The 14,468-nt window shown below is 38.0% G+C and overlaps 2 protein-coding genes across 4 annotated transcripts; one reads left to right on the top strand and one right to left on the bottom strand.

Annotated features, from left to right (window-relative positions):
- On the top strand, nt 1-5,087 carry LOC116253495 (chorismate mutase 2). The gene is made up of 5 exons (XM_031628326.2): nt 1-415; nt 3,665-3,751; nt 3,823-3,966; nt 4,080-4,172; nt 4,590-5,087. The coding sequence occupies exons 1-5, from the start codon at nt 227-229 to the stop codon at nt 4,818-4,820; spliced, it is 744 nt and encodes a 247-aa protein (XP_031484186.1). The 5' UTR covers nt 1-226; the 3' UTR covers nt 4,821-5,087.
- A 1,776-nt stretch (nt 5,088-6,863) lies between these two features.
- Nucleotides 6,864-12,952, bottom strand: LOC116252359 (probable purine permease 5). 3 transcript variants are annotated; one of them, XM_031626562.2, is made up of 2 exons: nt 12,804-12,952; nt 6,864-8,226 (listed from the first exon to the last, which is right to left on the bottom strand). In XM_031626562.2, the coding sequence occupies exon 2, from the start codon at nt 8,201-8,203 to the stop codon at nt 7,115-7,117; it is 1,089 nt and encodes a 362-aa protein (XP_031482422.1). In that variant the 5' UTR covers nt 8,204-8,226; nt 12,804-12,952; the 3' UTR covers nt 6,864-7,114. The 3 variants fall into 3 exon arrangements, with proteins under 3 accessions (XP_031482422.1, XP_031482421.1, XP_031482420.1); XM_031626561.2 differs by lacking the exon at nt 12,804-12,952 and adding an exon at nt 8,321-8,579 and having other exon boundaries at nt 6,868-8,226; XM_031626560.2 differs by having other exon boundaries at nt 6,869-8,226; nt 12,785-12,952.
- Nucleotides 12,953-14,468: the final 1,516 nt, after the last annotated feature.

Raw genomic sequence — 14,468 nt, 5'->3', positions numbered from 1 at the left:
TCTATGGCGGCTTCACCTATCACGAAGTCACGGCATCGTCTTTCCTGTGTCGTAGAAGAGAGGTGTGTCTGCTACGTCACCCATCGCCCAAATTATTTTGGGTGCTTTTACCGCTCCACGCCACCTTGACAGCCTCAATTCTGCAACAACCTTCCAATCATACCGCACCGGGGGAGGGAGGAGAGAGGGAGAGAGAGAGAGAGTGAAACTTCTGATCGGCACTGCAATGGCGGCCGGAGCGTTGAGCCTGGAGAGCGTAAGGGAGTCTCTGGTTCGTCAGGAAGACACGATTGTGTTCAGCCTCATAGAGAGGGCACAGCATCCCCTCAACTCCCCAGCCTACGATGCCACCCCTGGTCTCGATGGCTCTCTTGTCGAAGTCCTCGTCAAGGAAACAGAGGTTCTTCATGCCAAGGTGAAACACCACCACCACAATTGCCACCACCTAATTGTTTCCCAAATGGCTGGAGATCCATTTTCCTCTCTCCCTCCCTCTATCTCTCTCTGTCTCTCGAAACTCGAAAGCATGCAAGGTGATGCCTATTTATCTTTCATAGTCTGCTTCACTTGTTAGGCGTCCTTAACTTTCTTTTCCATGGGATTAGTTCAGAGTGGATTTTGTTGGTCGATTGAACTTTCATAGCTAAGTATCCTTGATTTGTTCGACATGAATTTTCCTGTGATTTGACTGGCTTCCGTGCTCTTATATTCATGGTAGTGCGAAAATGGGGCGGCTTTTATTTGATAGCTCATACCAATGAGCACATTTTCCGTGTCCATTGCGTCAGTTAGCTCGCACGCAAATGCAGCAACGAGTCTATCTGCCACAAATATTTTTCTCTTTGGCCGTAAACGCAGAAATTGATCCTATTTTACCGGCTACTGCACAAACATTAGCCTTTGGTGGTTCTCTTCTAATTTTCACTTCCATTAGTTTCTTATAATGCAGGATCAATCGTTTCCTGTGAGCAGCTTTCAGACATTTACTTTCGCTAATCCTGACATTTAGAAATTTGCTCCACCTATCACTAACTAGACTAACATTAACCTTGGAATAAGTAACAAGGACTGTGTCCAAGTGAAGGCTGGTGCCAGTAGAACCAAGGCACAATGCTGGTCATTCACGAAATGGACTTCAAAGCAAACAGTTGTTAACTTCAACCAAGAGAAAGTATGTAGAGCTATGGTGCCCTAACTCTTGGGAATCAAAGATTGAAATATATAAGATGCATCTGTCAAGACGGTTTATCTCTTAGTTTTGAAATTCTGTAAATGGTTTTAGAGTTGTCCAATGTATTGAGCTAATCAAGGAGCACTCCATGATAATAGTCAAGGTTATAAGGTAGATCAGCATCCCAATGATGTCAAAGACAATGTTGATGTGATTAAGATTTCCATCTTCATGCCTCTCAAGTGTTTTTCATGGAAATTGTGATCTGAACTTCAAAGCTTTAGTAAATTATCGTAGAAAAAGACAGGGTCTGTTATGTTCTGGTTGTTAAATAACAACGTCTGTAAGTAGAAGAAATAAGCGTCTACGGTTATGCACTACTTTGCAGTAAATTTTTTCTTTTTCTTCGAAGGATTTTGCAATAAATTTTGCAAGCAAGAAATTTCAGTTCTCTTGAAGCACCACTTATGCTAGACTTATACAGACATGTAGGCCGGATACACAAGTCTGGAGAGAAGCCAGTTTTGTACATAACATGGCATATCAGATGATAGATTCTGATGCGTAACTTTTAAGAAAGCCATGCACAACAGCTCTGTTTTTCGGTATAACTTGTCATATGCTTCAGCATCTTACATCATGGTAAACACAGGTTGTATCCTACGTTAGACCTTCAAATTACTTATGATAAAAGTTCCATTTTCTATCTTAAAGTTGCATAAATTCCTTAAGGCTGACTATTAAATTATCAAGAAAGACCTTCTTATACATTTAAGGTTAAAAAGGACTGATTTCAACCAACAAAATTAAAGGTTTCATGGTTTTTCATATAAGAGCTTATACCTATCGTCCAAAATAAAAGAATGCCATTTTTGTGGCCATTAAGTTGTTTCAAGACATAAAGGAGTAAATCATGAGCAATAAATCTTATTTATTTGGTAGCATTTTAAGTATGGAGATGATTTAAGTGGTCAATTTTAAATTTAATTATTTCTAATGGAAAATGTGCATGTTGTAGGTAGCATATACTTGTCATTATGTGATGCGTATGCATTTCATGTTTTTTATAAAGAGCACTTTTCCTATTTTTTGTATTTGTCCTGATTTTTTAATTCTTTTGTGTGTTTTAGGTAAAAAAGAAATAAATTTGTGGTATTAAAGTTACTTTACATATCTGAGTTCAGGCCAGGTGATACAGGTCAAATTATGTGTTCTACAATGAGAGAAATAGAGTGAGCAAAGAAAAAACTAGTGGCATTTTCTGGTGAAACAGAGGATCTATATTACCAAGTTTTTTCCAGCAAATGGTCATGCCTGTGGCCTCAAGGCGCATAGCATAGCTGGTCAGGCTAGGGCTTTGTAAAGAGGCAGGTCTCTAGTTCAATTCTTGTGGGTGCTATGTTTTTATCTCTTAAGTGATGGGGCATGGTACCAAAATTGAAGGTGCACCGTGGCCATTGGTAACACCGACACAGCCACGACCCCAGAGGCAGGGGGAATGAGGGGACCTTTGGGCCTCTTTTCTAGGTGATGGGTTGTTAACCTCTCACTCACCCAAAAATGGTCATTATTGTGTTGTATAGTCCATCTCGTTATTACTCTTGGCTTCTATGGCTGTCTATACATAAAGGCTCCTTCTCTACCCTTGCCTTATGTCACCTAACAGTGTCGACCTTTCCCTATTCGATTCATGTGGGTAAGACAAACCTCTTTCTATCCTCTCTTTACAAAAGGTTAAAAATGACACCAAGAGAAAGTTCTTCGTAACCCATGACAGGTGCATTAAGGTTTTCATATTCATTGTCAAGTCCACATTACAGGCTAACGAGAGAACTTATGTAGATTTGTTTATTTTTTGTCTGAGTTACAGAAATTTTCTTGATTTACTGTGCCTTTTCTCCCACCAACCATTCTATCCAGCTTATCATACTTTCTTGTTGCCCTGATAATAATGAGAATCTCCATGGTTTAGTATAAATTGTTGAAAATGGCTGGTATCACATGTTATAAGCTTCAAATTTGACGCTGCTATGAGGTGTATTCAGCTGTTTCTGTGTTGGCTAAATATCTTATGGGTGAAAACAAGAGGGTAGCATCTCTCTTATCAGTTGTGATACAGTTTTAAGAGGGTTGTGTCAACCCTGCTTCAGACCGGCTAAAGAGTTCATGAAACTGATCTCTGTTTCTCATGCAACTTTCTATAGTAGATTGTTGTTTAAGGAAGCTCTCTCTCTCTCTCTCCCTCTCTCCCCCCTCACTCACACTGTCAGACACATATACAGACACATGCACACACACCCAGCCACCCACCCAGCCATACACACATACAGACGTGTTCACATGCATACTGACCCACAAGCACAAAAACAAACACATATACTCTGGTTTTAGATTTGAATGCCTGATGTTGGTGAGATTACTGAAAATAACTATGACTATGTTACATTGATTTGGAAATGGACATGATCTAAGAGGTTTAACATCCCTTGGCAGCTTGGAAGATACAAATATGAGGAGGAAAATGCCTTCTTCCCTGATGACATGCCACAGCCATTAATAACTTATAACAACCATCCACAGGTTAACTATTTCATTGAATTTGTTCTTCACATTAGGTTCATGAGTTGAAATAGGTCTTGTATCAATTGCAGGTGCTACATCCTGCAGCTGCCAAGATAAACATAAATAACACTATATGGAAGATATATTTTGATAAACTACTTCCACTCATTACAGCGAATGGTGATGATGGCAATGTTGTATCCACCTGCTCATGTGATCTCTCTTGTTTACAGGTGAATATTCAATAACAACTGTCCATGATTTCATCTGCATCTAGCTTTTTTTAGACACCTTCTTTTCAGCTGCAGGGATTAAGGCACTCTTAAGTTCTTAACCATGTCTGCAGGCATTGTCTAAAAGGATTCATTATGGAAAGTTTGTGGCAGAGGTTAAATACCAGGATGCACCACAGGACTATGAGCCTGCTATTCGTGCCCAGGTATAAATTTTCATTTCAAACTCTTAACTAAGTTGAGAAAAATGATTTTTCTCGAAATTTTTGACCTCTTTGAATGCTCTGCCCATTTTAGATTGCTGTAGCAAATGTTGAAAATTTTAAAAATATTTAAAATGTCTACATTTTATTGGCTGATTTTAAAGTTCTAATATTTGTTTATACTTGTCAATATCATGGTGAATATGAACTACAGTTCATTTGTATATAAGACAGATGGTTTTGCAATAGCCTTATGTATCACAGCATTTCTACTATTTGTTTAGTGAATATGTTGCCACAAAAATATGAGAGACATAGAAAGTTTTAATTTCTTGCGAAATAATTGCTTTCATTATCTTGCCATGTGAAGCATATCACTATGTGTCACGGCATAGGGTTACACTTCTTGCTTTCTTTCAGGATAGAGATGCTTTGATGAGATTGTTGACTTTTGAGAAAGTGGAAGAGATGGTAAAAAAAAGGGTGGCAAACAAGGCGAAGGTGTTTGGACAGGAAATCATCAGTGACTCTACAGAGGGAACTGGTAAGCAAAAGATTGATCCATCTGTGGCGTCTCTGATATACGAAGAATGGGTGATGCCTTTGACCAAACTTGTTGAAGTGGAGTACCTCCTTCGACGCCTTGACTGAAGCAACAGTTTCTTATTTTCAATCCAATTGACAAGTAGTTCTTGTTATAAATATGGGTATTAATAGAGAGGATACTTTATCTTAATAACCATGTGACATCCACCAATAATGTCTTCATCAGATTGTATCATCTCTCTCTCTCTCCCTCTCTCTCTCGTTGTCAGCTACATGCATGTTGGTTTCTGTCCTTTGTTGTTGGGATGGCTAAATCAATTTATATATGTGCTGCTGGAAAAGCTTAATAAATATCAACTTTTCATCTGCCAATCAGCATGAACGTATTAAGCCCTCATGTACCCAGGCCAAAGCATCTCTAGCCATGCATTTGGTTCTTTTGAATGTTGTAAAGTACACAAGTAACATGTATTGATCAGACAAATGGTTAGATACGTAAAGTGATAGTGTAGAACATTGTAAAATTATTATTTAAAAAATTTAAAATATGAAAAACAGAAAAAATATAAAATCACAAAGAATAAGAAATACCATTAACTATAAAAAAATTTTGAGAAAATTTCATTCATAAGCATAACAAAGTAACAAACAGCCATTACTTTCACACCATGATCTCCTCATTTAATTTAAAGTTTCAAACATCAACAAATAAACTTGTTCAGTACAAAATATGAATGTGAAATTATCATTCATCACCATCATCATGTTCAATTTCTCCTTCAAATTCTATGTCATCCACAATGTATATAGGGTCACTAACACATCTATTTGTGCTTCAAGTTGATTCATTCTACATCTTCCTTTGAAACACCAGCAAGTTTTTCTTTGACCCATGCATCTAATGCATTAAAGTAAAACAAAGTGCTCCAAAGTTATGAGATTAGACCTCCTAAAATGTCTAAGGCTTGGGGGTGTAGGGGATTTAAACAAAACATAAAAAAATGGTCTCAGACCTCTTTGTCCACGAAGGATCTAACATGTGATGTGCCCTATACCTAAGCCTGGGCACCGGGCCGGGTACCCGGCCCAACTTGGGCCTGGGCCCGGGCCCTGGAATTGGGTGTCTAGGCGGCCCAGTTAGGCCACACTAAGCCTGATTCGACCTAATAACTTATATTTTTTATTATGATTAATTATGTATATATATATATATTATTTTATATTAAAAATATTATTTTTTAATGTTAATTGGGCCAGTCTGGGGCGGGCCGGGCCGAGCGCGGTTTCTGAGCAGTCAGGCCAGGCCTGGGCTGCTGTTATGGGCTGTGGCCTGGCCCTAGCCAGACTCCTTATCGGGCCGAGCCAGCCGATGCCCAGCCTTACTTGTACCATATGATATGGGACTATATATATAGTAAGATATGGCCTTTACGGATGCATTAAATCTTGAAACTAAGTTGAATGGTCAATTCTATCATTTTTACTAAAAGTTGCATTATGCATAACATGTATAATACACAATGTTATATATAGTACTGGTTCTTTCGAAGGTTCCAATTTGGTCACAAGTTTAATTTGTTTCTGGATCTGAACAGGTTAGCAAAATTTGGTGACCGACTAGGAAGATTAGAAGTTATCTCACTAACATCAACTGCTGGTAATTTGATTTCAATTGTTGGATGGTAAAATCCCTTTTTCTGATAGGTCTTACAGTTTCCAGCACTTGGCACCAAAGACTTATGCAGCACTTTTGATATAAATCTCTATCAACTAAATGTTCAGTTGGTTATTTTTGAAGAAAATAGCATTATAACAATGATCAGTATCCCCTTGCAAATTAAAAGTGAAAGCTTTTTTGGGTTAACAATCTTATGCAGAATAGTGCAGAAGATTAGATATGGAACTCAAGTTGGTGGTTTTAGCACATGTACCGCAGGGGCAACTGTTCTTGCTCAATCAATTTGAGTATAGATGGCACAAAATTGTAGGTTTCCTCCAATCAGTTTGAAAGCTATGTCACAAAATTATATGACTTTATCTCATATATATATATATGAGATAAGGTCACTAAACTATTGAGCTATGACCCATTTAACAACACAAAGTCAAGCCAAAGAAAAGTCTAATGTGCATAGCTTGATGGCACTTGTCAAAGCTGGCAATTACTTTTGGTGAGGCGGAGCAGCATCAGCACCTGGTGTGGGTGCGACAGGTGAAGCAACCTTCTTAAAGAACGTTTAAAGGGTCTGTATTACGTAGTTTGGAAATACGATGCTGTATCTTGTTTCAGAATTTTTATTTTACCGTCTTCAGCACGTTATGGTTTAAATGTAATACACTATGACTGAAAGTCAGAGACAAAATGAAGATAATAAGATTGAACCATGCCTTGACACACATTAAACTGATTGCAGATCTTGGTTGTGACTTTGAGGTGATTTCCTAGCAGAAGAAAACCCATATATATAAGAGGCAAATCCCCAGACTGTTAACACTATTGCTAGGATCTTGAAACTACTCATGGGGTCATGAAATAGTGCTACTGCAGCCAAGCTGGTTAGAGGCACCCTAACTGCATTGAGCACACCAGCCATAACTGTGGATGCCAGGTAAAGTATAGCAGTACTTCCTGCAACACCCAACTGAAAAGTAATAGCTCCCCACAAAAGAACCATGTAGTATGCCAGTTGTCCATCCTTAAAACTGCTAGCTTCCAACCTCATTGTCTTAAAGTCCTTGTTCACGGCGGCGCCAATGGTGGTGAATACAAAGGCTAACAACGAAACAATGGTCTGCTGCTCTAGAACGACATGAAAAGACCTCCTTCCCAATATCTTCATAAATAATAGCTCTGAGAGTGCAAATATCAAACCGTGCAGGGCGGACCCCAATATGTCCCATATAAAGCCCACTGCATACTGCTTGTTGGTTACACCAGGCAATCTGTCAGAGCTGGAATCGAGACCAATGAGAACTGTACCGGCAGTAATGATAACTATTGCATTGATAGCAGAAGAATTAAGTTTGTTCCCCACAAGGGCGTATCCAAAAATTGCAGAAAAAACAAGAGAAGAGGATGCAATAAGAGAAGCAGTTGATGCAGGAAGAAAAGCGTATGCCCATGCAAACATGAGGTTATCAGCAGCACTAAGAAGACCCAGCAATACGTAAGCAAAGCAAAGTTTGGCCGTTAAACGGGTGGGTGATATCCCATTTAAGAAGTACCAAGTCACCAAGAGGAGGGCAGTTAAAGGCCAGCCAGCCACTGCAACCCAGGATATTATCCACTTGCTTTTGCCGCCATTCGCAAAGTAAAGGCGACTGAGGAGGGAAGATGCAGGGAACGCCACAAGCATTGCAGCACCACTTAGAAACAGCAGTGCCCGCTCCGTCCATGGTCTTCTATTGAAAGTTCGCCAAAGCCTGGATTTCAGCTCAATGATTGTGGACATCATCGTCACTGAAAACTCCACTGAATCTGAATTCATGCTAACAAATCCGAATCCAATAACTGCATAAATGACATGAACGAGAGAATATACAGAATGTTATTGAAAAAAGAATATGAACTGGAAGGTATATGCAAGCAAGCCAAACGAAAAAACCTAGTGAGAGGTTCTGTTGAATGTGAATGCGATCTGAAGGGAATGGAACCCAAGGTTGATAGAAGCCCAGCCAGTCGACCAATAAAAACCGTTGAATAGTTTTAAAAAATACCCTGCTCGTCAATCACTTATTGATAGTTGTCTAATGCTTCATCTTTTCAGAAGAATAAGCGGCTGAATGCTTCATTTGATATTTATAATAGTTTAAGACAAGATTCAATTCATTTATTGGACAAACAATATCTTCCCCGTATGCCCAGCTGGGCAGTTATTAGGCTTAGTGGGTTAACTCTTTTATAGTTTTTGTTGTAACAGTCTTGTAAAGGCTGTAACTGATTCACGAAATTTGTAGCAGACCTCATAACAGATGTGCCGGCTCTCCCACGTCTTATGGGTCGTGGGTCTGTTTCATGGCCACAACTCTACATGGTGCACATACCTGCATCCAAATAGTGTTGGTGTAGTCCTCTGTAGTTAAAAAGTAGTGGCACATGCACATCGAGAGTACTAGAACCAGTTTACGGAGAAGATAAAACAAGTTGAATTTGAGGTGTTCAAACTCACTCGTGTATGTGAGAAGAGAAGGTTTAATTACGACTTCTGGAGCTGAATCCTCAAGAAGAAGAATGGTTTCTGTAATAGTAGTTGCCTTTCATGGTTAATATACTTTCTAGTTGTTTAGAGCCCTTTAGAATTGCAAATCTTGGTGGGCAAGAGAGGAGTAACAGGAGATTTTTGCAACAAGGGACCGCTGGAGAGTCGTTGTTCTGCTTGCTTATCAGGGGCAAAGGTTACCGTGGGATTAGGATCTTTAAAAGGAAGAGAAATATAATTTCATTGAAGTGGAAGAGGAATTTTTTGAGATTCTGAGACGGTTAAATATATGGTGGTAACGCAAGTAGCATCAGGATTTCAGAAAACATTTGTTATTAAGTAGTGTTTGAGAATTATTTCTCAAAGAGAACATTTGTACTCCAGTTGCTTGAACTTTCGCTCATCTTTTGGAGTTGTATTTGACAATTGGATTGAATGTATGCAATCTCCCATGTCAAGAAACTTAAAAATCGACGTAAAACGTGTTCTCTCGATGTATATTGTCGTATTTGGTAGAAGTTTTAAGATGAACAGGCAGTTTTTTGGCTTTTAAAATCTAATCTAAGACAACAACAGAACAAGATTCTTGTTGAAGCTTGTAAATTTAAACATCAAGATGACATCTATATGATTAGATTTGTGAAAATTGATCAAAAACAGAAGGTTTTGAATCTCTTTTTCCTTAGAAATATTGCTCGTCATTTATCTATTTCTATCAGCTTTCGTATGTAAGAAGACGTCTGTCGACTCAAGGATGACAGATGATGGTTGTCCAAAAAGCTAAAGATTACTAGTAAATGTTATACATGGTAAAGACAGCCGAAAACAAGTTGGTCATCGAGTGTTATCTTCTTGGCTTAGAGATGATTTGCGGCTTCATTTCATTTGTCATGTTCTCCTCTACAAATCCTTCCCTGCTTTTTATTTAAGTGAATCGAATCAATTTTCGAATTAATTGATGCTCAAAAAGTGAAAAAAAAATGACAATTATGTCAAAAAATGTAGGAGGGTGTAGCCTAAATCTGTGGACCATGCTTTTGCTGATGTGGTAAAAATTCGAGTGAACGTAAAGATCTTAGATCAGATCACATATTCAAATTTGAAATCCTCATTTTAGTCATTTATTTGAAATAGGGAGGGTAAAATTTTGATTTTGAATCCATGGATCTCAGATTTTAAAGATCTAAACCTCAAACTAGAAAACAACTAAACCAACGCCTCCAAGAGAAGGACATATAAGAAGTTTAAAACGCCATGAGTACCATACGTCGAACTGTGGTAAAAGTAAACAGTCATTTTGGTCTTAAAATCTTAATCACACAGGTCCGTGTGATCTGCCATAGGTACAGTGACATGGGTAAGTGGGTACGTTGGTATGAAAATATTCAATTTTTTTTTTTAAGTTTTGATTTGTTATCTTCTATTTTTTTCTCTTCCACCTAGATATGTTTTCCCTTCATTTTTCGAGAACTTTTATGGATTGTTTTGTATATAATACATATATTTATGTACACACTGTCATATTTGTACATAAATTTTCTAAAACCATCATACACATACCTACCTCGCGCTATTCATACCCGTACCCATTTTTTAAAATCACGATGTTCATACCTGCCTCGCCGTATCCATACCATACGTGTACCCATGTACCGTAGCTTAAAATTTTAAAGGACAAAAGGAGATCTGGATGTGGAAAATTTGGTGAGGAAGAGTCTGCCAACACATGCAACGTGTGGGTGTGTAAGATGAAACGTAGAACTTTCTATATTATTTTTAAAACATTTTATATTATATCTCAGGAGAACTTCAATGCCAACATTGTGATTTTTCCCAGTAAAAAAGAAAAAACAAATCCAACACCAAGTCTACGTTTGAATAATAAAAAACAATCCACTGTGCCCCATTTTCAAATGAAACAAGAAAACAAGTGCGTGAGCAAAACTGCACATTACGTAAAGAAAACAGCAACGTGTCGGACCACTCACTTGAACCTCAATCGGGTTGGTCGTCGCCTATTAAAAAAGAAAAAGATCCAGTTGTTAACTAGATTTGGATCCACATACGGTTTAGGTTTTGTTCCAATCCTAATTCAACTGGAGTTCAGAAGTGTTTGCTAAGCACATGAAGGACGCTATATTTGTCTTCAGGTGCATAGTCTGGTCCACTCAATTCTTAGTTCTATTTCGCAGTGGGACACTCTATCCGATAGGTGTACCATGAATTCATTCATGGATCTGGAAACAGTCTTAAATCTCAAAGGAGTGGAAGGGTTTCAACCCTTTCTCAGGCGGCTTCCGAAGATGCTATGCTTGTGTTAGTTGAAAATCTGAAAACAGATCCAACTTTTTGCAAACTCAAGTCTTGGTGGTATAAAAAAACCGCGCTTGAGTTTGGCTTGCCTGTTTTCTGTATGATCTACGCAAAAAGAGAAAAAGGTGAGAAAACTTCAGCTGTTTTTGCCTCGGATTTGTTTGTTTTTTTTTTTTTTTCTTACTTCTGGTTCTGGATTTTCAACTGGTCTGGTCCAAATTGGATCGAGGCTTGAAGGATCTAGACGATCGGATTCGAGCGGTGGTCCGAGACACGGATCTGATGTTTTCGCACAAAAAAGGTTCGGGTTTGGGACTTGCACACCTGCACAGTTAGTTTTTTATGAATCTGTTCCAGGTTGGAATAGATGAGTACTCCAATTGGAGACATATTCATAAAACATATTCATATGTCATTGTTTCTGTTGTCAAATGCCCTGAGTAAAACAAAAGGTTAAATTTGCTCAAATTTCGATAATGACTAGGGGTAAACAAGAGAGCCGAGCAACTCGAGCTCAAACTTGGCTCCAAATCGAGTTCGAATCGGCTGTTTTAGTATACAAGCCGAGCTCAAGCTCATATTTCGACTCGTCTTTTTAGTCGAGCCAAGTTCAAGTTCACTGAACTCGAACTCTTAAGCTTGACTTGGCTCGAGTAAAAGTCGAATAGCAAAATGCAATTACTACTTATTTCGTTTCTTTGGTTTTAAGTTTCATTTATGGACATGTGTTATCTCTCCTTCCTTTCTTTGTTTTTGTCCAAATGAGAGAAATCGAAGGCTTCTTCTCTGCTGCCGATCAGCCAACGCCCCAAGGTGCTAGGGTTTTAGAAGTCCTCACTCACTCAATGAGGGTTGAGCGAGTGAGGGTTTCTCCTTGCTACCCTCGCTAGGCTTCTCGGTTTCTTGGAAACCCATAGTTCGTTCGAACGAGTGAGGGTTTCTTTAATTCAAGTGCAGTAAAATAAAATAACAACTAATATTTTTTTGAAGTGAATCTACCAAACTAATATATTTTTTGAAGCGAAGCAAGGCTTACGGTATCCTCCCCATCTCAAGAGACACGAGAAAAAGGGGTCGAACGGCCCACCATCAGTAAGTATTATTCAGTGGCCTCATTGGCTACTAAGCACGCGGCGGCGGCGGCGGCGGCGGCGGCGGCGGCCATTCCCCTCCCTCCTTGGGAAGAAGCCTGGGGCGCTTATTCACGCAGGTGAAATTCAAGGGATAGGGATTGCCGGCGGCCATGGAAGCAACACTGCCGTCTCGTTTACCGTGCTGTACTAATGGATTGTCCGGTGAGGAAGTGGGAGAGATTAGAGAAAGTGAGGGGTGAAATATATCCTCTGTTTTGCTTTTTTCCTGGTTAAGGGTTGAGATTCCTAAATGTGAGGAAGATCACGCAGTTCGGGACTCGACCTAGGGCTCAGCCTACAGAGAGAAAGAGCAGTGTGGAGGATCGGAGGCGGCGTAAACGATTTGTGCATCAAAAATTGCAATGATGAATCAAGAGATGAACAAATAAGAGAGAAATAAGAGAGAGAGAGAGAGGAAGAGAACCTCGGCTGGCAGAGCTCACCGATCGCTCCTCTTTCCGCCTCTCTTGCTCTTCCCACCTGTTGAGCTAACCTATTACTCTTCTCGGCCCAGGAGATTCCCCTCTTTCGCTTGGCTTTTGAAGTGGAGGAGAACTTGAGAATCGACTCCACTGGTGCACTCCAACGTGGATTCAACGTGCAACGGATCTACCATTGAAATTTTTTTAATGGTTGGTTCAATCATAGTTTCAAAATTTTTGCTAGAAATTGAAATATCATTTTTAAAAATTTTAATATAAATTTCTTAAAATTTAAATCGATACGATAGCATATTTTTCATGTGTTGAAGAATTAAAAAAAATATAACTTTCACACGTTTTCCATCTTTTCCTTCCTTGTCAACGACGTTTGTTTGATCTTCTTGTCACCAACCCTGAACCCGCTTTGTCACATATTTTCTGACTTTAGTGTTCCAAATGGTTTATTTAACTTGTTCAAATTAAATTGGTGATCCATTTGATAGGGCAGGGGACCAATCTTCGTTTTAAATTATTATTAGGACGTCAACTCTCTATTTTATAATAAAAAAAAAGGATATATCCATACAACTTAGTATAAAAAAACTTAGTATCAAAATACATTAGGAAAAATAGGAAGACTTCAGTCCTCAATCGAACTGATTTTTATGATATTGCTGTCAAAGACTATTATCTGTTCTTGCCTTTTTAAGTTAACAATAAAATCATTTTTATAAATTTCAACTATGGTGTCGGCAGCTACACGTTTTCTAATTACTTTACGAGACGGTGCCGAGAAAAGGGCCGCCTTATATTTGTAATGTAAAGTAGAAAATGCCACCGCCCCAAATAGTTTTACTGTTAACGGAGGCCAGTAGAATCTATAACTTTGTTACACGTGTTTAGTAACAAGGGTCGGCCCCGAGACTTCGAAAATTTGAAACTTATTAAAAAATTGATTTGACTCACCTAACAACTTTTAAAAAACCTATTAGCCCAATGTTTGATTCGTTGGCAAAGTCAAATTTTTTTAATTAAAAACATCGGATTAAAGTTTTAAATTTTGATACCGACAAAAATATTATTTTTCAAAATTTTTATATAAAATAAATAAAAAATTTAAAATTTATATGTAATTGAAAAAAAAATTAACATAAGGCCTGCAGCTGTCACCTTCATTTATTTTTTTAAATTTACATATAATTATAAAAGTGCATAGAAATTTTAAAAATTATAATTTACTCTATATCAAAATCTATAACTTTGTTGCACGTGTTTGGTAACTGGGGTCGGCCCTCCAGACTTTGTAAATTTGAAACTTATTAAAAATTTTCAAAAAGTTGATTTCGACCACCTAACAACTTTTAAAAAATCTATTAGCCCAATATATGAACCATTTATTTGTCACATGGGTCTCAAAAGAGGTGAAGTCAAAATTTTTTTATTATAAATGTCAAATTAAAGTTTTAAAATTTTAATATGGATAAAAATAACATTTTTCAAAAATTTTATATAAGATAAATACAAAGTTTTAAAATTTATATGTAATTAAAAAAAATTAATGTGGGGCCAAGGCCAGGGCCATGCACTCCCCCTTAGCTTCGTCCATCCTTCATTTATTTTTTAAAATTTACATATAATTATAAACATCCATAGAAATTTTAAAATTTTATATTTTTAATTTATATC

Source organism: Nymphaea colorata, chromosome 4 (assembly GCF_008831285.2).
Source record: "Nymphaea colorata isolate Beijing-Zhang1983 chromosome 4, ASM883128v2, whole genome shotgun sequence".
Lineage (NCBI taxonomy): Eukaryota > Viridiplantae > Streptophyta > Magnoliopsida > Nymphaeales > Nymphaeaceae > Nymphaea > Nymphaea colorata.
This window is presented reverse-complemented; position numbering and strand designations above follow the sequence as displayed.